The sequence below is a fragment of the Nothobranchius furzeri genome, chromosome 2 (genome assembly GCF_043380555.1).
Source record: "Nothobranchius furzeri strain GRZ-AD chromosome 2, NfurGRZ-RIMD1, whole genome shotgun sequence".
NCBI lineage: Eukaryota > Metazoa > Chordata > Actinopteri > Cyprinodontiformes > Nothobranchiidae > Nothobranchius > Nothobranchius furzeri.
This window is the reverse complement of record NC_091742.1, coordinates 96,169,779-96,192,530: the sequence shown is the minus strand read 5'-3', so window position 1 is coordinate 96,192,530 and position 22,752 is coordinate 96,169,779. Positions and strand designations below refer to the sequence as shown.

The 22,752-nt window shown below is 42.8% G+C and overlaps 2 protein-coding genes across 5 annotated transcripts; one reads left to right on the top strand and one right to left on the bottom strand.

Annotated features, from left to right (window-relative positions):
* Positions 1-2,580: 2,580 nt before the first annotated feature.
* On the bottom strand, positions 2,581-19,414 carry LOC129154090 (gastrula zinc finger protein XlCGF26.1). 3 transcript variants are annotated; one of them, XM_070548574.1, is made up of 4 exons: positions 19,080-19,414; positions 18,824-18,936; positions 11,458-11,631; positions 2,581-7,355 (listed from the first exon to the last, which is right to left on the bottom strand). In XM_070548574.1, exons 2-4 carry the CDS (start codon positions 18,831-18,833, stop codon positions 5,986-5,988), a joined length of 1,554 nt encoding a protein of 517 aa, XP_070404675.1. In that variant the 5' UTR covers positions 18,834-18,936; positions 19,080-19,414; the 3' UTR covers positions 2,581-5,985. The 3 variants fall into 3 exon arrangements, with proteins under 3 accessions (XP_070404675.1, XP_070404676.1, XP_070404677.1); XM_070548575.1 differs by having other exon boundaries at positions 19,087-19,414; XM_070548576.1 differs by lacking the exon at positions 11,458-11,631.
* LOC129154093 (putative nuclease HARBI1) lies at positions 19,331-21,718 on the top strand. 2 transcript variants are annotated; one of them, XM_054733869.2, is made up of 3 exons: positions 19,331-19,460; positions 20,142-20,976; positions 21,063-21,718. In XM_054733869.2, exons 2-3 carry the CDS (start codon positions 20,374-20,376, stop codon positions 21,264-21,266), a joined length of 807 nt encoding a protein of 268 aa, XP_054589844.2. In that variant the 5' UTR covers positions 19,331-19,460; positions 20,142-20,373; the 3' UTR covers positions 21,267-21,718. The 2 variants fall into 2 exon arrangements, with proteins under 2 accessions (XP_054589844.2, XP_054589842.2); XM_054733867.2 differs by lacking the exon at positions 19,331-19,460 and adding an exon at positions 19,622-19,761.
* Positions 21,719-22,752: the final 1,034 nt, after the last annotated feature.

Sequence of the window (22,752 nt, the reverse complement as noted above, 5' to 3'; positions counted from 1 at the left end):
GACTACAGATCATTCTGGTTCTTTTGTGTTTTTTCTGGACTTTGAGCTGATTTTCAGTCTTTCTCCATTCAGATTCAATTTAAGTTTATTTATAAAGCGCCAAATCATGACAAGAGTTGTCTCAAGGCACTTCACATAATAAACATTCCAATTCAGGTCAGTTCATTAAGCCAATCAGAAATAATGTTTCCTATATAAGGAACCCAGCAAATTTCATCAAGTCACTGACTAGTATCAGTGACTATACAGCAATCCTCATACTAAGCAAGCATATAGCGACAGTGGAGAGGAAAACTCCCTCTTAAAGGGATCCTGGCTCAGTATAAGCAGCCATCTGCCACGACTCACTGGGGATGGAGAAGACAGAGAGTGCGCGCGCGCGTGCACACACACGCACGCACACACACACAGACAAAGACAAAGAAATGTGTCTATAGTTATATTGTGATTTCTTAGTAAATATTCTATTTGGTGAGAGATAAACTTTATTGTATTTATCCTAGTGCAGGGGTGTCAAACTCAAACTCACACGGGGCCGAAATGAAACTCTGGGACGGAGTCGAGGGCCAAACGTAATATTTTTTGAAAAAGTGACGGCAAATTTGCACATTTTCTTTATCAACATATATGCAATTTTGAACCTTTAAATTTGGAAACAAACTTATTTCTGCATTAACACTGAATGTGGAATAACCAAATTACACACGAGCAAGTCAGTTTTAAATAAAACACATCAGTGGTATTCATTACTTGTGGTATAATCAGCATTTTAAAAATTATTCAGGATTTATGTTTTCTTGTTTATTCATTTTTCTTATTTTTTATTCTCCTTTTTTTCTCCTGTAATACGCGTCATCGCTGCTGTGACGTCTAGCTTTCCCCACTGAGGAACAATAAAGGGATTTTCTATTCTATTCATCTATCTGCAGCCTTTCCACTTCCTGTTTACTGCAGGTTAAATCTTTTCTCACGGGCCAACAACAAAATAAAATATCATTTTATCTTAAATGAAAATGCAACATCTCACCTGTTAACTTTCATGTTTTGGAGCAGAAAAAGAGCATAAAACCAACATATTTAAAGCTCAGTTTGCTCCACTGGTTTACTGTGGTGCTCACCTGTTCCAGCCAGATACCTGCATCATGGGGTTGATCTGAGCTGAGGAGGAGACTCCTGTTGTTTTGTTCATCTTCATCATAATAATGACAACATTAGATGACAACACGTGCTCACATAGGTTTGTGCTGATGAACATGTCTGAGCAGCTTGACCACGTTGTTGTGTGTCGGGGAGGAAACACGACAGCAGCCACAGAGTCGTGCTGGTTTGAGCGTGTCGCTGCTCGCTGGAGTTATATCAGCTCTGTCTGGACGTTAGTTGGAAAACTTTCTCTTTAAGTCGTGAACACATTACTGAGCGGCTAGAATCTCCGTTTCTGGGCTTCAACGTCAGAAAACAGCTGAGTGAACTCGGCGATGAGTGAGAGGAGTGTTTAGTTTGTCTGAGACAGCGGAGCTGCACACCGGCGGCAGGCGCTGGAAAAAACACAAAGGAGGGGGCTTCGTCGGCTCCGCGCTGACGCCGCAAAGCATCATGGGAGTTGAAGTCTTTGCGGTAAAATCGGCCAGCGGGCCAGTTTTAATATATTTTTGATATTTATCTCGCGGGCCACATAAAAATGCTCCGCGGGCCGCATCTGGCCCGCGGGCCTTGTGTCTGACATGTGTGTTCTAGTGGATCTTTAATTAAACGGGTAAACTAGCAGTAGCACATCCAACGTCAAGGAAAGCAAAAAGTTATTATCAGGAGAGGGAGAATGTTTTAGTGGTTAGCAGCAGTGTGCTAGATGATGGCCCCCTCCATGAGGCCTCCACAGCTCAGCAGAACATCGTTGTAGCTTCTTCTGGGGAGAAAAACACTTAGAGAGAAAATAAAGTTAACAGCTGAAATAGCAGGAAATAATACAGTTAAAGAGCAGATTGTAGAAGAAAGTAGTAGAGTGTGGAAAGTGGTCAGTGTGTCCTCCAGCAGTCTAAGCCTATAGCAGCATAACTACAGAGATAAAAGCATCAGAACAACTTGTGATCATTTGTATTTATTTATTTAAGCAGGAAGTTCCCATTGAGATTAAAAGCCTTATTTTAAAGGGAGTCTTGGCCAAGAGTGTTAAGTGAGCAAACAAGAACATCAGGAGGGATGATATCATTTGATCCTCCATGTTTGTTTCATTCCAACATCAACTCGTCAGACTAAAGAATAGAAACTAAAATAAAAGAACTAAAATCAAAGACTGAAAGAAATCTCCACCAAGAGCTGCTTTACCCAGAAGGGGTATCCACAGTATTGTCTGTGCTGAAGATGTGAGGTTACCAAGATTGTTTATAAAAATTACATTTATAAAATCTCAATAAAATACCCAATATTATGATCAAAACACAGTTTACACCTCCGTGTGAAGTTTGTAATGAAAGACTTTGAATGTGTGTATGTGGGTAGGAGGTGGGGTTGGGAGTCCCAGCTTGTCCAGGAAGAAGCCTGGACCAGATACAGACACATTGATAGCATAATCTATTAAACACAGTTTGTGACTTGTTAAATCTTTATTTTATTTGTGGATAAAGAAATTGTCCTTCCTTTCACAAAAATGGAAATGAAATTAAAATGTACTGAACTGTGACATTTAACTTGCTGGCTAAGTAGCTTTCTGAGTGCTCAGCTCCCCTAAACCTCTAAACTTACACTCACCTAAAGGATTATTAGGAACACCTGTTCAACTTCTTCTTAATACAATTATCTAATCAACCAATCACATGACAGCTGCTTCAATGCATTTAGGGGCGTGGTCCTGGTCAAGACCTAGCCTAGTGAACTGGACCAAATTCTTGCTTTACAAAGTTTGGTCTAGGCATGCTCCACTGGAACCTCAGCAGCTCCTACCAGGACTCTGGCTAGCCAATCACAGCTCTCTAGAGGGGTTTCAAACACATAAAGAGCTGTGATTGGTCCATAATGGTGGGCCAGTCATAGTGCTCTATCTGCTTAGTGAACAAATCACAGAGCTTTATCCGCTTTGTGGGCCAATCAGGGCCCTCTATATGCCTGGTGGGTGGGATGATGCAACAGAGTGAAACAAGAGTATGTCACATTCATTGTCCAGTGGAATGCGGAGATCATTTGAAAGACAACGGTAGAACCCGCCCCACAACCGAGAGCCGTCAATGGAGCGTTGCCAGACTAAATAATACATTTATTTAGTCTGGCTTGCCAGGCTAGGTCAAGACCATCTCCTGAACTCCAAACTGAAGGTCAGAATGGGAAAGAAAGGTGATTTAAGCTATTTTGAGCGTGGCATGGTTGTTGGTGCAAGACGGGCTGGTCTGAGTATTTCACAATCTGCTTAGTTACTGGGATTTTCACCCACAACCATTTCTAGGGTTTACAAAGAATGGTGTGAAAAGGGAAAAACATCCAGTATGCGGCAGTCCTGTAGGCCAAATGTCTTGTTGATGCTAGAGGTCAGAGGAGAATGGGCCGACTGATTCACGCTGATAGAAGAGCAACTTTGACTGAAATAACCACTCGTTACAACCGAGGAACGCAGCAAAGCATTTGTGAAGCCACAACACGCACAACCTTGAGGCGGATGGGCTACAACAGCAGAAGACCCCACCGGGTTCCACTCATCTCCACTACAAACAGGAAAAAGAGGCTACAATTTGCACCAGCTCACCAAAACTGGACAGTTGAAGACTGGAAAAATGGTGCCTAGTCTGATGAGTCTCAATTTTTGTTGAGACATTCAAATGGTAGAGTCAGAATTTGGCGTAAACAGAATGAGAACATGGATCCAGGAGGTGTCATGGTGTGGGGGATATTTTCTTGGCACACTTTAGGCCCCTTGGTGCAAACTGGGCATGGTTTAAATGCCACGGGCTTGTTTCTGACCATGTCCATCCCTTCATGACCACCATGTTCCCACCAAGTAGCCATCAGATGGCTGCTTCCAGCAGGATAATGCACCATGTCATAAAGCTCCAATCATTTCAAACTGGTTTCTTGAACATGACGATGAGTTCACTGTACTACAACGGCCCCCACAGTCACCAGATCTCAACCCGATAGAGCATCTTTGGGATGTGGTGGAACGGGAGCTTCGTGCCCTGGATGTGCATCCCACACATCTCCATCAACTGCAAGATGCTATCCTAGCAATATGGGCCAACATTTCTAAAGAATGCTTTCAGCACCTTGTTGAATCAATGCCACGTAGAATTACGGCAGTTCTGAAGGAGAAAGGGGGTCAAACACTGTATTAGTGTGGTGTTCCTAACTAGTCTTTGGGTGAGTGTATATAATTATAAAAGGACAAGGTCAATTTTATTTATAGAGCGCATTTACAGCAGCAAAGCTACACCCAAAGCGCTGTACAAGGTACAACAAACCAAAAGAGATTTAAATAATTATTAAACACTGAAAAGTATCCAATATTGGTAGCGTTAGGTACCGGCATCGATTTGTAGGTACCGGGAATTGGTACCATATCGATTCAAATGTCAAAGGTACCCATCCCTACTTCCAGAGGAGCCCTGTAAGAGGAAGGTTTACTTTGCTTTGGACCCCAAAATGTCTTTATACAGCACTGGGTATGGGACTGAGTTTTAAAGGTGATCTGAACTGCAGCAGAGCACGTCAGGCACGAATAAAAGACAAAGTACCAGAGATAATATAAGAAAGATCTTTTCTATAGTGCCTCTCAAGAAAAAAATCACGAAGCGCTTCACAAAAACAAAAAATATAAAAAAGAATTTAGAAAATTAAAAATATATTTAAAATCGGAAACAAAATTGATAATTGTGATAAAAAAATGTTAAAGAGAGAGAGAGTGAACAGGAAAGAGGGAAATCAGTGGATTAGAGGAAGGTGGAATAGGTGGGGAGAGCAGAATAAAGAGAGAGTGGTGAAGAAGATCATACAAAAGCCAGCTTGAACAAGTGAGTCTTCAGCTGCTTTTTAAAGGAGACCACTGAGTCCACTGTTCTCAGGCTCAGGGGGAGAGAGTTCCAGAGTCTGGGGGCCACTACAGTAATAGATCTGTCACCTTTGATCTTTATCCTGGTGCTGCACAACCAGTAGGCTTTGGTCACTGGACCTCAGGGACCTGCTGGGGGTGTAGGGACTAAGAAGATCACCAATGTAAGATGGTGCTTGCCCATGTAAGGCCCTATAGACCAGAACCAGGATCTTGAAATGAACCCTGAAGTTGACTGGCAGCCAGTGAAGCTGGAGGAGAAGCGGGGTGATGTGGGTGTGTTTGGAGGACTTGGTCAGAAGCCGAGCACAGGCGTTCTGAACCACCTGTAGACGGTTCAGGGAGGTTCTGCTCAGACACGTGAAAAGAGAGTTACAGTAGTCTAAGCGTGAGGAGATGAAGGTGTGGAGAACTGTCTCAAGTTCAGAGCGGGACAGAATGGGACTCAGCCTAGCAGTGTTCCTGAGATGGAAGAAGGAAGAGCGAACAACAGAACTGACATGAGAATCCAGGGTGAGAGCTGGGTCAAAGGTCACGCCAAGATTCCTGACGGAAGGTTTGGTGTGGGAAGCAAGCTGACCCAGAGAGTCTCTGACTTTGGGAACCAGCTTGTCTGGGGCACAGATGAGGATTTCAGTCTTATCTTCATTCAGCTGAAGAAAGCTCCCACCATCCAGGTTTTGATGGCAGGTGTGTAACAGCTGCAGCTTAGACATCTCATGGGGCTTAAAGTTGGAAGTCATCTGCATAAAGATGGTAGGAGATCCCTTTGAAGGAGCTCAGGATGTGCTGAAGAGGAAGCAGATAGATGAGGAAGAGCAGAGGCCCAAGCACAGAAACTTGTGGGACACCATGGGTAAGAGAGGTGGTGGAGGACCTAAACTTGGAGACGGCCACAGAAAAGGAGTAATCAGAAAGAGAAGAGGAGAACCACTCCAGAGCAGTTCCTGATAGGCCTACCCAGTCTCCCAGTGGACTCTCATGTGATTGTTTAAAGTTGTCTTCTGGGTAAATCTTTTTCCACAGGGCACACAGGCAAAAGGCTTTTCTCCTGTGTGGACAGTCATGTGACTGTTTAAATAGACCTTTTTGGCAAATTTTTTTCCACAGAGCTCACAGGCAAAAGGCTTCTGTCCTGTGTGGACTCTCAAGTGACTTTTTAAAGTTTCCATATGTCGATAATTTTGACCACAGATTTCACAGGTAAAAGGCTTTTGTCCTGTATGGACTCTCATGTGAATGTTTAAATGTGTCTTACTGCTAAATCTTTTTTCACAAAGCTCGCAGGCAAAAGGCTTCTGTCCTGTGTGGACTCTCATGTGACTGTTTAAATTGTCCTTTCTGGCAAATTTTTTTCCACAGAGCTCACAGGCAAAAGGCTTTAGTCCTGTGTGGACTTTCATGTGATCGTTTAAAGTTGTCTTCCGGGTCAATCTTAAACCACAGAGCTCACAGGTAAAAGGCTTTAGTCCTGTGTGAACTTTCATGTGATTGTTTAAAGTTGTCTTCTGGGTAAATCTTAAATCACAGAGCTCACAAGTAAAAGGTTTTAGTCCTGTGTGAATTTTCATGTGCTTGCTTAAAGTTGCCTTCCAGGTAAATCTTAAACCACAGAGCTCACAGGTAAAAGGCTTTAGTCCTGTGTGGACTGCTTTGTGACTGTTTGAATTTGCCTTATGGGTAAATTTTTTACCACAGAGCTCACAGGCAAAAGGCTTTTGTCCTGTGTGGACTCTCATGTGACTGCTTAAATGTGTCTTACGGTTATATTTTTTACCACAGAGCTCACAGGCAAAAGGCTTCTGTCCTGTGTGGACTCTCATTATTTCTATCTGGACTTTTCTGCATGAGTCTACATGTTGCTTCACTGTAACACACTTCTTCTTAACCAAACATCCTAAAGACCTTCTTGCTGAATGACTTGTCAGTCTCACGTGTTTCTGGAGAGACCACTTGTGGAGAAATAGTTTACCACATTCAGGGCAGCTAAAGGGTCTGTTGACATCCTTAACATCTGACTCAGAAGACCTGCTCTTATTCCAGCCAATATCTTCGTCTCCAGTTTCAGGCCCAGCGTCTAACAGGAAAGAGTCTAGGTTCACACCATCATCCTCTTCATCATCTCCACTGACTTCAGTCTCTGATGAATCGGATATCTGTTCATGAAGGTTCAGATCTGGGTTCATGCCAGTTTCTGCTCCTCCATCGGTTTTTGCCGCCATCTGCTCAGTTGAGCTGCTAGTTGGAACATCTCTGTCTTCTAATTGCTGCTGATGAAGTTGTGAGAACAGTGGTTTCTCTTCATCTTCCTCACTCTTTATAGAAACTGTAATGAAAAAAGTAGAAGTCTATAAAATAAAAACAAGCCGTAAAATCAGGGCAAAATACCTAGTGGTGTTTGTGCAATCAGCAATATACATAACCAGTTGTGGCAAGGTGGAGAAACGAGGGCCCGGGCGGGATACGATCCCCAGAATCCCGGGTGAGAGTCATGTGCTAACCAATCAGCCAAATGGACATCCCCTTGGCCAAGTAGCCAGGGCACATGATCAATCGGGAGACCGTGACACTCACCCTGTCACACGGCATTGGGTAACATATTGCTCGCTTTGGCAACACATTATTTTTTACCAGTGACTAATAATCTAATGAGTTACCTTTTAAGGTAACTCTGTTATACTTATCCTTGTGGGGGTGCCTCATGGCTCAGTCTTGGGCCCCCTCCTGCTTTCCATTCATCTGCATCCCTTGGGACAGATTTTTCCGCTTCACACCATCAGCTATCACATCTATGTTGATTATTGTCAGATTTACTTGACAATGAAAGAACCAGACGCGGACATTCAAGTGTTAAATTGGCATTCTGATGTGACGGAATGGTTAGCTGCAGACTTCTTGAGTGTAAATGAGACAAAGATAGAGTCAATTGTTTTCAAGCCTAGAAACATTTCACGCGTCACCAAAATTGACTGGTATTTATGGTTTTTACTTTTCCTAGTGTTTATATTTATACATTTGAATTGTAATGTTTTTCTGGTTGTTTGTGGCAACTGTCGAAGGGCGTGTGTGTCACTATTATTTAGATGTTTGTTTATATAATTATTTTGGCTTGGTACTCAACAACACTGTTGGCATCCATTTTTTCTGCCTAGTTGGAAGCTGGAACGCAAAGCGAGCCCATTATGTCATTTCCTGCTTGGAAATTCCGAGTTCCGATGACAACTAGAATGCACAATAACACTACTAAATGACCCCCATTCACTGATTATTCTAATATTACTGTTGAATCACTTTAGTCACTAAAGCAGCGGTACTCAGTAGGCGTTGTGTCTTGAACCGCCACGCCAGCACCACCCCGGCCCAACAATCCAGCTACAACCCCCCACCCCCAGACCTTGTGCTTGCCCAGACCGATTACTAGGCTGTTTACCTGAAGCGACGCTCTATCTTTGGAAGTTGTTGTATAGAGATCCGGGAGTTGACGTCACTTCTCCCGGCATGCAACAGTTCAAATCGAAACGGCACCATATTGGCAGGCAGAAGCCTGCAGCTGGACTATTTGTTATTGTCAGAAAACTCAATAAACGGGAAATATGGTAGATTCCTGTTGTGCCCCAGGATGCAGAACAGACGCGGAGGACATAAGGAATGAGCCATCTACAGGATTCCCCAAGATCCGGAGCGCCGCAAACGTTGGATCATTGTAATGAAACGCACTAGTGACCGGGCTGAAATGAAGCTGTGAAGGTTTTCACTTATGATAGCGACCACTTCATATCAGGTACTTAAACCAACGTTTCCTCAACTGTGTATGGTATTTATTTTAAATGCTTTTATTAAGATTCTTAGTGGGCTTCCTAAACTCATTTTGGCGTGGCTTTTTCTGTCTTATTACTCATAGCAGCAAGTAAACGTCACGTAAAACGTTGCCTCGTGAGTTCTGCGTGCTGCCGTTTACGTGTTTTATGATCACAGCAATTAACCGGCTAAGCTGTATTTAATTTTTAAGCAATGGTTGATCAATTGTCAGATCACACATAAAAAGCACTTTGGATTGCTATTATCTGTCTCACCGAGACAGATCTCAGACAGATCCTGAGACGCTCCTGCCTGACATATTTATTTTATTCACGAAAAAAATCAGACTAGTGATTTCTCTTGGCGTTCAGTTTATACATTTAAACAGCACAGCACTCTATTTAAACTACTTACATGTAAATCTGTTATTTGTCCATCCATCCATTTTCATCCGCTTATCCGAGTCGGGTTACGGGGGCAGTAGCGTCAAGAGTCCCAGACCTCTCCCCAGCCACTTGGGCCAGCTCCTCCGGGGGAATCCCAAGGGGTTCCCCGGCCAGGTCCGGTAAGAGGTCCGCTCCGACAGCTTCTGGCGTTTTTAAAAAGTATCCCAGGGGCACGGTAAGGGTCGGAGATGCTTAGTCTATTTAATTTATGACTATATAAAACGACTTCTTCGGTTTTAAAGTGTGAAGTAAACTCCGACAAAGTAAAATCCAAGACGATCCCGTTCAATTTGTTTACATTTGTTGCCTGCCAACATGGCGTCTACTCTCTGAGAGTCACGTGATGTCCAGAGCTCTATTACGGCTTGTCGTATGTTTACCTGACAGTTAGCTTGTACATGGATTGTAAATTAACGTTATTATACTGTAAACAGGAAATGTGTCCCATTGTTTACCGTCATTCATGGAATTATGACAAACACAGTCTTTTTTATAAATAAATCATGACAAACACTGTATATTCTTGTTAATAATTATACTGCAGTTCTTTATTTTTGAGTAATATCACATATTTACAATAAACCGTGCTTATTAAGTGTAACGTGATGAAAGAGCCATTTCTACCCTAACAGCTGTTTCCTTTTGACACAGTGCCAGAGTGCATGAAACAGCCAAGGTCATGCATTCACTTCTAAACTGTTTACATTCCAGCAGTGAAGACAGAAGAACGAAGAATGAACTCTTTTCTTTTAATTAATCAAAGAACTCTATTTTAATAAAGCTAACCAAAACAACTGTTAGTCAATACGATCTGTGAAATCACAATGTTATGATTAATGTTTTAATAAGTAAATGATGTAGCCACTAGTCACCTGATACACAAGATAAATAATCATGACACATTCTGGTCGCAAATCCAATCAGAACCTTCACATCTGAAACGTGGCAGAGTCTCTGTAGTGTTTATTTAATCTGTCAGCTGTGATTTGTTCAGAATCGTAAACATCAAGATTAATAAAACAGCCCAACGCCATTTTGAGTTCAGTATTCAGCCAGATCTCCAGATCCCCTGAAGTTCATCATTGCTAAGTGGAAACGGACCGGCCATCTGTACTTTTTAATTTTAAGCTGAGAACTGCCAAGCTGGGAAATCCTGTCGTTGTCATCAACAAAACAACGGTTCCTTCAGAATAAAAGCTGAACTCGCTGACCCAAAGGGGTGTCCCTTTGACGCTGTGAAACACCTGCCGCTTTTTACCTGGAGACTATCCAAAGACTGGCTTGTCGTGCTGAAGACGCTGTTTCATCGGCTCCAGTACCAGTGGAAGGTCGTGCACCTGGCAGCCTGATCTAAGACGGAGGTTCACTGACGGGTAATGTAGAGCGGCACAGATGGCGTCTTATGTTGTTTTCTGATCACGGTTCAAACGTTGATCAGTTAGGAGCAAAACATCATCTCCCACTCAGACTCGCTTCTCCAGAACGGAGGTTCTGAACTGACATCACACCAACACACACTCCACCTTACATTCTATTCCATGAGCATCCATCACTAGAGACTTAGTCCTTTTAATTGTTTAAAATAATTTAGATAATAAATTTGCTTAAACGTTTGGAGGTCTCTCTCTCTCTTCTCTTGTCTCTCAGTTCATGCAAAGTGTTTATTTTAAATTTCCCTGTAATAAAAAGAACCACTCTTCTGATTTAAATAGCCCAGTGTCCAGTAGATGGGGTCCCTATCAGATAGGGATCATTAATGTCTCTGGTCATTAACTAAAATGTAACCCTTTATCCTCCATTACATAAGCCTGTTACTATACTGTAAACAAGAGCAAAACTGTCATAACACGCTGTGGTAGGAATATTTAACGGGGAAGCACGGATAGTCAGAACACCGGCTCTGCAGATGGATGAGCCATCATCCTGAATTTGTCCTTTAGCAGCTTTAGGAATCTAAAGCATTCCCTCAGAGGAGACTTCAAGCTCTTCCTAGGTGGAAACGGAGCGGCCCCGGTGCTTGTTGTTGCTGGTTTTGCTGCACAAGTCCGTTTAGTTTGGCTTTAATTTTGATCCGCTAATTAATTTTTTTTAAAATTTGCTGTGATGGAGACATCTTTAGGGTGGTCTAACTGCAGCGTTCACACCGTGGTTAATACTCAAATCAGGTCATCCTTGCAACCCTACCTGCAGTCTCAGATGAACCAGATGGCTGTTCATGATGGTTCAGATCTGGGTTCCTGCTACTTCCTGCTGTCATCTGGTCAGCTGAGCTGCTGGTTGGAACACCTCTGTTGTCTAGTTGCAACTCATGAAGGTGTGACATCAGAGGTTTCTCTTCATCCTCACTCTTTATAGAAACTGCAGTGAAAGTATATAAAGTTAAAACAGGCAGTATGAAAAGAGGACAAAATACCCAGTGGTGTTTGTGCAATCTGCAATACCGTAAATCCTCTAATATTGGCCTGTATTCAATTAACTGCCGGGTACCACATTTTGGCCGGTGTCGGAGTCGGCGGAGGTGAATAATGGCCGGTTTTTTATTGTGGCCGGGTGGAATGTGGTAACAAGCAAGTACGGGGGGCGGTTGTGTCATCCGTCTCACTTTTGATTTGCCAGTGATAGACCGCGAGGGTAACTTTAACTGTGCAGAGACGAAGAGGAGGCGAACATTTGATATCAAGTTCAAAGAGAACGTGCTGATTATGCTGCAGAACACTCTGGGGAGCAGTAGCAGGGGTTGTATGAACTAGTCACTAGTCGACTTCACCGCTCTATAGTGAAGTTTTATGCCTGTCATCGACTAGTCGCTGTCACGTGATTATGACCGGCAAGATGCAGTCCTCGGAAAAGACAGCAGCCTGCTGTCAGCAGGTGACAAGCTCCTGCACGTTGGGAGGCAACGCTCTGTGCCAGAGCGTCGGTACTGACACCCGCTGTAAAACGAACATTTAACCAAATTGTGACCTTTACCCTCTTGCAATTTAACCTTCCCCACACCCCATTCTAACTTTAACCAGCTTGCGCATGCAAAGCTCTGATTGTTGGGACGCTCCAGACATCTGCTTCCTGAGCACGGCCACAGTAACATTATCAAATTAGGTGTCGCCACCTCAAAAACTAATTTAACACGCGATCGTTCATGTTGGCACATTTCCTTTTATGTTTTCTGTCTTTTATTCCTTTATTTGTGCCTGATGCATTTCGCTGCTGTGGAGCGGGGTGTTGAGGTTCTGCCCTCATGAGGAAATTACTATGCAGTATTTTCTCCAAAAAACTGTCATCTGCGCCCTGAAGCGTAAATAAATAAAGCATATTGAGATCAGCACCAGCAAGGACCTCATCTCCCATGAGCCTCTGCAGCCGGCAGCAGCCTGATGACGTCACCAAAGCGACGCCGAACCCCGGAACCTACATAGGTTTCGCCCGCTGGATAGCCGAGTCTATAAGATGAAGCGCAGAGCGGAAATCGCTCTCTTTTGTCCAGGTATTCATCTGGTGTGAAGAAGCTCGTTCTGCTACCGCTCCGGACGCGTGTGCGTGGAGTCGAGCAGCTGGAATCAACGGAGGACGCCATTTAATCCGTTGGAACATCTGAGGGACGCCTTGGTTGTTCAGACAAGATTTTCCTTTTTTTTCCCGCTCTTTCTTCCTCTCCCGTTTTCTCTTATAGCCAAAAGAAGCGGTTGACCGCGTGACTGTTTTAAAATAACAAACGTTTTTCTCTCCTTCGTAACAAAAACGCCATCGGACATCTCACAGTAAGATCCTGTTTTTTATTGTTAATATCTGAGTTTGTTCACGCTGTGGCCAGGCTGACAGACTGTTTTAGATATTCAATTTGCCTTTGATTGATCTGTTGTTTTGTTTATTGATCTTTGTGAAGCGGTTTTGAAGTGTTTTTGATTGAGTTACTGTGAAAGCTTACACACACCCACTTGTTTTCAGGGTTTAGAAAGACAAGCTGAATTCCACACACACACCCAGGAGCCAGACAAAGGATCCGCCATTTTGTTTTTTCAAAACTCCCTCCATTTTGGTAACAACCTATCACTACTTGATTACGTCATTTCACCCACCTACCGGATCAGATTGTTATTTCACATTATCATTCCATTGTTTCATTACTTGTTATTCGTTTGATAAAATGAGTTGTTTGATATTGATTAGCTAACGCTTTAGTTGGAGCTGAAGTGGTCATATTAGTTAATAAATGTTATTGCCAATTAAGTTTTGTCTCAGGTGATTTGTTGTGTGGTATAAAATACAACTGCTGCTGTGAAAATAATTTTACGAACTTTAGAGAGATTGATAGAGGTTTTGGATTCATTTTTCCCCGATAAGAGGGGTGGTGCCCCGGGGCATATCCACGGATATCCTAATTACGTAATAAATCGGTAAATATTTCCATATTTACCAATTTATTGATGAATCCAAAAAGTAAGTAAAGCTTACAAATTATTTGTTGGCTAATAATCACAAGAGGGGCGCATCACCTTGTCCTCCGGTGACGCACCTCACCGGTGCGGCCTGCGAGCAGCGCACACTTCGCTGTTTGTGCGGTCGGTAGATCTTTTAGAACTGCAGTTCAAAGGTAACTCATAAGGTGAATATATATGAACCCAGGTAGCAGTTTTTCTTTAGGATTGAGAGGAGATGCAGGAAGATAATAAACAGGCAAGGCAGAAAAATAGTCAAATAAAAACAAGTTAGTTTTTGTACCTGGCGGTTGCAACAGACACCATTGAAGGTAATCAGAAGCGAGGAACAGAAAATGAAATAATTATTTTAATGTTTAGAGCAGCAGGAACTCTGAGAGGCTGCAGGCGCATCAGTGAGTTTGCTGCCGCTGCGCAGGGGGAGGGGGGAGAGGGCTGAAGCAGAAACTACCGTTGTTAAAAGAAATGTGTTTAACTTTGAAAATGTGGGCGCAATTTTAATTGTCAAAAACTCCAGCGAACAATTAGTTCATTTTGCTTAAATAGAAATTGAGGCCTGCCTCTAATTTTGGTCCTCCTTTCAATAAAGGCCTGGAGCTTGATGAGCTTGAGTAAAATACAGGCCCGGGCCTGTATTAGAGGATTTACGGTAATTTACAATCATTACAACTATGGCCGTGTCTCAATTCAGGGTCTGCATCCTTCGAAGGACCCAGCCCACCCGGCCGACGTGGGCTGCGTCCTCCGTCGGCCGGGTAGACCGGATGTTAACGGCTGTGAATTTGGACAGGCCTAGCCTTCATGAACTCCCTCGGCGAACGTACCGTCGCCTAGCAACCGTGGAACCGCTGGGCAGAAGGGAGAAGGAACTTTAAACGATGGAGCTTGACGTTTTATTTAGCTTTTTAACCCCCAGAAACCCAAATTTAGAAAACAACTGCAAAATCTTTTTTGACCTTTCACATGTTGTTCTAGGCCAGATAAACGGGCCTATTTACACATTTTAACAGCCAATAGTGTTGCAGAACTGAACAATAGGACCTATTAGCAATGTATATGTGGTTTTAAAAAGAAAAAAAAATGGGGAAGGTTTATTTTTGTAGACTTAAATCTGATGTTGTAATATTACAACCGTGGGTCTCTGGGGGTTAATCATTTCCTTGACTGTTGGTGAGCCAATTCAGAGAAAATACTTTCGACAAGCTGAGCCTGAGCAAAGATGTGATAATAGTTTTTAATACTTTCTAAGGGTCTTAATTTGACCAAAACCGATTTATCACCTTTTAAGACATTTCAAGACCCAGCGGATACCCTCTAGTAAACAATTCTCATTTGTAAACAAAAATAAAATCCAAGAGTTTAATGCAGAACTGATTTTATTTAAATATTTCTTTTATATGTACATGTTTAATCTTCCTTAACCATTTTTTTATAGCAAAGTAAAAAGCTGTCAAAGGTCTTCCTTCTCTACTGTGCCCTCTGCTGCTCTGCCTCCCTCTGCAGCCTCATGTCCTCCCTGATCAGATCCAGAAGCTGGTCATCGCTGGCACCTTCCCCTGGATGCCCATTTTCTCCAGAATAGTCTTAACAAACAAGTAAGAAAAAAAAACAGATAGAGAAAAGAGGACAATGGGTTATTCCTTTCATGTTTTCGCAGAAAAAAATAAACTCAAACGAGTTTTTAAAATATGAGATGTTATTGTACCTCCATGCCACAGCCGCCGAATACTTTGCTCCGGTGATCATGTGGTCCATCTCCACCCTAAGCTTAATAAATTCCCTGGTTTTCTCTTTTGTTCCTAAAATACAAACTTCTATTAAAATCAGGGGGAAACGTAGCGGGGGAAGTACGACACCGAGCGGCCGAACATACGAGCCGAGACCGCAGTACAAGCACTTTTACTGTAACATGTCTAACTAAAATAACGTTCGTGTATCACAAAAAGTCCTTAACCTAACAGTTTTCAAGTTTATACTTACATTTAAAAGCGCAATCCTCTCCGACAGCTCCCGCTTCACTGTCCTCCATTGTTTTTAAGTTTTTCTGCCGGCCGGCCCGCAAGGCATCTTGGGAAATGCTACCTATTGAAGGATACACCCGACCCATCCTTCATTCAGGCGAAAAGAAGGCAGCATTCGTCGACCGCATTTGAAGGAGTCTTCGAATTGGGACAGGCCTAGTCGCGGCGCTGTGACGTAACCGGCCGACGAATCCGGCCGACGTAGGATGCAGACCCTGAATTGAGACACAGCCTATGAGTGGGGGGAATTTTTTGTAACTATTCTGTTTAAGTCTAAATAAAGGCCTAAAATTCTGAATAATTAATGAGCATCAGTGCCCATCAGAGCCAGAGCTGGTGCTGGGAGCTAGCTCCAGGAAAAGGCCTCAGTCTGGGTCTCATGTTAATAGAAGTTCGGCTGTTTTGACTCTCTGAACTTTGGTGTTGTCTGTGTGTTCGTGTTTGGATGTTATACTATATCTATCATCCACCTGGTCCAGTTCTTTCCTTCAGGAGTTTAGTGACTTTTTATCCTCCACTGTGAAGCTGGTGATTGTTGGTGATTTTAACATTCACATTGATGATGCCTCAGACCACTTTGCCATGAGCTTCTCCAGCCTCATGGATTCCTTCAACTTTACCCAGCATGTTTGTGGCCCCACACACACCAGGGGACACACTCTGGACCTTGTTTTTACTCTGGGTCTAAATGCTGACAATGTTTGTCCTGAGGACGTTTATATTTCAGATCACCATTAATTTTCTTTAACTTGTCAGTTTCTGCATCCCCACCTCCTGCTCACCACCTGGTTAGTTCTCGTTTTCTTAATGAGAGCACAGCTAGCAAATTTTCTGCCGCTTTTAATCCACCCTGTTTTTCTGATAATGATCCAGATTCCTTAACTTCTCAGTTTAACGACCACTGCTTCTCTAATCTGGACAACATCTGTTCTGTCAAATTTTGTTCTGTACAGGCCAGAAGTGCCTTTACTGTGGAGTCCCTCTACCACATTTTTCTTACTAAAAATGCCCGGAAAAACTTCATTAGCTTCGGGTTAGCATGTAGCTAATGTTCGGCCAATCTCCGACCTTGTAGAGCCCAGCCACCCTGCAAAGAAAACTCATTTCGGCCGCTTGTATCTGTGATCTCGTTCTTTCGGTCATGACCCAAAGCTAGTGACCATAAGTGAGAGTAGAACCTTTCTAGATAGTTTCTGATTCATTAAGCGGAGATTGCTTGCAGCTGTGCGTACTCCATGTTTGACGGATCACAAACCTACTTGGTGTAAGTACTTTTTTTTTTTTGCTGAGTTTAAGTACGGTTTTAGTAAGGATTCTATGCAATGTTTGATAAATGAGACCCCAGCTCTCTTTTCACCACGACAGACTGGTACAACATCACTGCAGATGCAGCACCAATCCGCCTGTGGATCTCCAGCTTTCCCTCAATCGTGAACAAGACCACGAGATACTAAAAGTCCTCTACTTGGGACAGGCCCTTGTCCCTGACTCAGAGAAGGCATTCTACCCTTTTCCGACTCAAGAAAAAAAATTAGATGACCAATATTAAAATGTAATATTGGGAATTACCTGTATCTGTATAAATATCAGTTTCTACTCCTTAGTAACACAACTTTTACATACCATACACATATTGCCCATTTTGAGATATTTTAGTTTTATTTGGCACAATTTGCGAATAATTAAGAATTTGCCTCATAACCCTAACCCTTCTAACAGCACGTAGCTGAGCGTAACTTGCCAGCAAACAACCAACTAAAACAAACACAAGAATCTTCACCCAAGGTTTGCTTTTCTTAAATGAAGATCTTTATAAATGTTTCATCACTGCAGCTAGAATATACAGAAACGAAAGTACGTTACGGACGTTTACAGATGTCTCTGCAAAGCGCTTAGCAATTAGCCTAGCTTAGCATGTATATGCTCACACGGCTTACATTTTATCATCACACGCCCAAACATTCTCTAAACATGTCAAACCTTACAAAGACAAATGTTTTCCATGTCACGAACATATAAAGGAAAATCAGCGTGTTCATGATCCATTAACCCTCTTATTTTTGCCTAAATGCAAGATGTGAACAGTAAACGCCGGCAGCGGAGGGAAGAGAATAGATCTGAAACCGAGTCAAGAGCACTCCGTCGCGTTTCACACACAGTTTAACAAAGACTAGGAGCAATGTCTCACTCTGATCCGTTTTGAAAACCTAAAACGTTTTAACCTTTTGATCATTTATTCACTTTTACCATTTATTAATCAAACTTATTCTCATCATGAACTTAATTATCTGTGGCCTAAAGAAATCAAAGAGCTTTAGTCAGGATTATTTGTCGTTCAGCTGCTGTTGGAGACAAATTAAAACATGACTTTTTTAACTAACTTAAATTGAATTGGTTTTAATTTTGCATTGATAAAGTTTAAAGCTTAGACATTCATGATAGGACACATGTAATGTTAGCAACTTAAAGGATTTATTAATTGGGGTGACCCTGCATATGTCATTATTATTATTTAAATAGATTTATTTATTTATTTTTGTTTGTTTGTTTTGCCAGACTGGAATTCATGTGTTTGGGTAAAGTTTGTTTACATTTCTGAAAATCACAATAAAGATATGTTTTAAAAAAGATTCCATCTTATGTCACAGGAACTCATAATTTCACTGCAATGTCCATCTATCCAGCACCTGTGTCCATTCTGTCCACATTGTAGAGGTCTTTAAAAATAATCTAAAAACTCACCTTTTCATCCAGGCGTTCCCTCCCTAAATGTTTAAAAAGATGGCTTTGTTCAGGTTCACACCTTCACTTTGTTTATACTCATGATTTTATTTTCTACTTTATCACTGCTATTGTTTTTCGGATGTTTTTATTGGTTAGAGGTATTTGCCCTGATCTTTATCATGTTGTACAGAGCTTTATGATTTATATCTGTGAAAGGCGCTACATAAATAAACTTTTACTTACTCACACACGCACGCACGCACGCACGCACGCACGCACGCACACACACACACACACACACACACACACACACACACACACACACACACACACACACACACACACACACACACACACACACACACACACCTGTATCCATGCTGTCCAGGTCCAGGTGGTGAAGAACACACGATGAATCAGTCCCAGCTGATGGATGATCCTGAAGTGGTAGCAGGTTTTCTTTAGCCGTGTTTAGCTAACAGCTGCAATAGAAACAAAGCAGGAGAGCTGATTAAGATGCTGCTTCAGAACAACGCAGGAGATTAAAGATCCAACGCTTTGGTTCTGGCCAAAGGAACAGCAGCAGATCCAGAGGGCGGGAAGTCTAGAGAAAAGCTTTTCTCACCCACAACCTGATTCTGGAGCTCCGATTGTCACGAAGACCGCAGAATATCTTCTCTGCTTCTGGAAAGAACTCCACCAAGTTGTTGAGGAGGAGAAGAAAGTTTCCACAGCCTGGTGAGAAGATTTCTGCAGCAGCAGCAGTTAGTCGCTTTAGCTGATCAACTCTCCCAGAGACTGAAGTGAAGACGTTTTTACTGCAGAGCCTCAAATGTTCTCCTCACACACCACAACAAGAAGCTAGCTCTGCTAGCAGCTTCCGGTTTCTGCTTCTTCTGGTGGTTTGTGACCAGCGTAAAGGTGCACTCGCGCCACCTGCTGGACTGGAGGCTCACTGAGCCCTGACATGCAGAAGAACCATATGAGGCTGTGTCCGAATCCAGAGGTAGGATGCTTGTGAGTACGGGTCCTCGCCGGTCGTTGCTTCCTTTTGTGCTAGACCGCTAAAACCGGAAGTCAGCGGCTCTGAATTCGGACAGTACTAGCCTCGTTTTTATTCCCGCCCCCAGGTCCAGTTGCTTAGCTACCGTGACGGCGTCAAACAGGCTAACAAGCTAACAAGCTAGTCAGAGGTGAAAATGGATCCACAGCAGTATTCCCTTTTATTTTTGGTTTTTGAGGAGCTGCGACTGCTTAGTAAACGTCACCGGCCTTTGTATTTAAGGCTGAGAAGCAGCCATATCCAGGTAAAATTATTTTTTGTTTAGTGAACCAGCTTTCAGGCATTACATGTTAACTTTAGTGCTAGTTTCATGTATATTTTAAGCAACAGAAAGACATGTGGCTGAATATACACATTAGTATAGAGTAGACTAACATGCATATAGTTAATTTAACCTATATTCATCTAAAATAATTAATGGAATGACATTTTAGAAGTTTGTATTTGATCATAATGCTTGGTTCTGTGCATAAATTTCATAGTAAAAGTAGCATTACAATGTGTTTAATGTGTATTGTCCTTTTCAACTTATGCCTAATAATGCCTAGCTCGCTTCTAAAAATCTCAAGCATTTATACAGTTTTTTTTTAATTGTTTTATTGTTCTCTACTTTTCTTTTAACAGAACAGACCCCTGTACTGTAGGATAAACATGAGTGTGCCAGTCCTGGACCGTTTTTTTTAACCAGGATGATCCCAGGCCAGATTTTCGTCTGAGCAGGGAGTCTTTTGTGGTGTTGCTAAATCTCCTGAACCAAGATCGGCGACATGGTTGGGGTGCCACAATCGAGACCCTGGTGTTTCTGTTCTGGTTGGCAAGTGGAACATCCTACAGGGTGGTCTCAAGAGTATTTGGGATGCCTCGCTCAACTGTCCACGACATCGTCCATCGAGTCACGGAGGATGTGGTCGCAATCCTCCATCAGGTCATTCACCTCCCCAAAACCCCAGAGGAGATGGAGGTTGTGTCTCGTGGGTTTGCTGGGCTGGCTCGACACAGAGCTTTCATGAAAGCAGCAGGTGCGATCGACGGCTGTCACATTCGGATCAAGGCTCTGAGCGGTCCTGATGGTCAGTGCTACAGAAACCGGAAACTGTTCCCATCTATCATCCTGCAGGCAGTTTGTGACCATCAGGGCCGCTTTATCGACACCTATGTGGGCTGGCCTGGGTCGGTCCACGACTCCAGGGTCCTCCGGCACAGCCCACTGTACAGGCAGTCAGCCTTTCCTCCTCCAGGGCACTTCATCCTCGCGGATGGAGGGTACCCATGCCTCCAACATCCACTCCCCCTCATCACCCCCTACAAACGGGTGGTTCAAGGTGTGGGAGCCCAGCGCTTCAACAGCCATCATTCCAGGGCACGCTGCATCATCGAGCGTGCTTTTGGAATGATGAAGACCAGGTTCAGGACCATCTTCCTGAAAGCGCTGGAGGTCCACCACACCTTTGTACCTCATGTAAGTTAACACAAGGTAGAAATAAACTTTGGGTGTAATCTTTGTTTGGGAATGAAATATAAATTAAATTTTTATCTCTATTACAGGTCATCACAGCATGCACCATCCTGCACAACATCTGCCTCAGTGCTGGTGACATTGTGGTGCAGGACGATGAACTGGAGGATGATGCTCCAGAAGATGAGGGGGAGGCTGGTTTGGAGGCAGTGAGTGGTGACCTCTGGCGGGACCAACTTTCTGCTGAGGTGTCTGCTCTGGAGGAAGTACCACCAGATCACGATTACTGTTAACAGGAAAGTAATTTACGTAGGAATCTCTAGTTTAAAAATCATTTAGTCCTGTTATCTGCTAGAGTTACAAGTATTATACTCATGATCTCCTTTTTTGCATATATCTGAATATTAGTGATGTGACAGCCGTCGATTGAGCCAGCCCAGCAAACCCTTTTGATGGACGATGCAGTGGTCAGTGAGATGAGGCATCCAGAAGCTCCCTCTGCAGACCACTCTGTCTGATGTTCCACTTGCCAACCAGAAACGTTCAGCCACGGATCTCGGTTCCTGCACTCCATCCACCTCGATGATCCATGTTTAGTAGATTTAGCAACACCACCAAAGACTCCCTGCTTTCCACGTTTACTGTATATATTTTACTTTTATTCCTTACAGTGTTCCCTTACCATTTATTTACTATGTTGTTACTTGTTAAAAACTGAATAATAAAACTGTTAATGATCAAAAAAGAGTTATCAATTAATAGAAATTTTATTACATTTAAACAAATAACAAAAACATTCAAACACAGTCTAATGTTTATCAGTACATTACAGACAATAATGAACTTTATCACATTATGCAAATTTTTTGAGAAGGACCTGTATGTGGGTAGGAGGTGGAGTTGGGAGTCCCGGCTTGTCCAGGAAGAAGCTGGGACCAGATACAGACACATTGATAGCATAATCTATTAAACACAGTTTGTGACTTGTTAAATCTTTATTTTATTTGTGGATAAAGAAATTGTCCTTCCTTTCACAAAAATGGAAATGAAATTAAAATGTACTAAACTGTGACATTTAACTTGCTGGCTAAGTAGCTTTCTGAGTGCTCAGCTCCCCTAAACCTCTAAACTTACACTCACCTAAAGGATTATTAGGAACACCTGTTCAACTTCTCCTTAATGCAATTATCTAATCAACCAATCACATGGCAGCTGCATCAATGCATTTAGGGGCGTGGTCCTGGTCAAGACCATCTCCTGAACTCCATACTGAAGGTCAGAATGGGAAAGAAAGGTGATTTAAGCTATTTTGGGCGTGGCATGGTTGTTGGTGCCGGACGGGCCGGTCTGAGTATTTCACAATCTGCTCAGTTACTGGGATTTTCACCCACAACCATTTCTAGGGTTTACAAAGAATGGTGTGAAAAGGGAAAAACATCCAGTATGCGGCAGTCCTGTGGGCCAAATGTCTTGTTGATGCTAGAGGTCAGAGGAGAATGGGCCGACTGATTCACGCTGATAGAAGAGCAACTTTGACTGAAATAACCACTCGTTACAACCGAGGAACGCAGCGAAGCATTTGTGAAGCCACAACACGCACAACCTTGAGGCTGACGGGCTACAACAGCAGAAGACCCCACCAGGTTCCCCTCATCTCCACTACAAACAGGAAAAAGAGGCTACAATTTGCACCAGCTCACCAAAACTGGACAGTTGAAGACTGGAAAAATGTTGCCTGGTCTGATGAGTCTCCATTTTTGTTCGAGACATTCAAATGGT

Bases quoted from the DNA above. Each gene is read 5' to 3' on its own strand.
- LOC129154090 (XM_070548574.1), bottom strand. The intron at 7,356-11,457 runs GTAGGGTTGCAA...TTTTCATTACAG, and splicing joins TGGTTCATCTGAGACTGCAG to TTTCTATAAAGAGTGAGGAA.
- LOC129154093 (XM_054733869.2), top strand. From the start codon at position 20,374: ATGCCTCGCTCAACTGTCCACGACATCGTCCATCGAGTCACGGAGGAT. The intron at 20,977-21,062 runs GTAAGTTAACAC...TCTCTATTACAG, and splicing joins ACCACACCTTTGTACCTCAT to GTCATCACAGCATGCACCAT.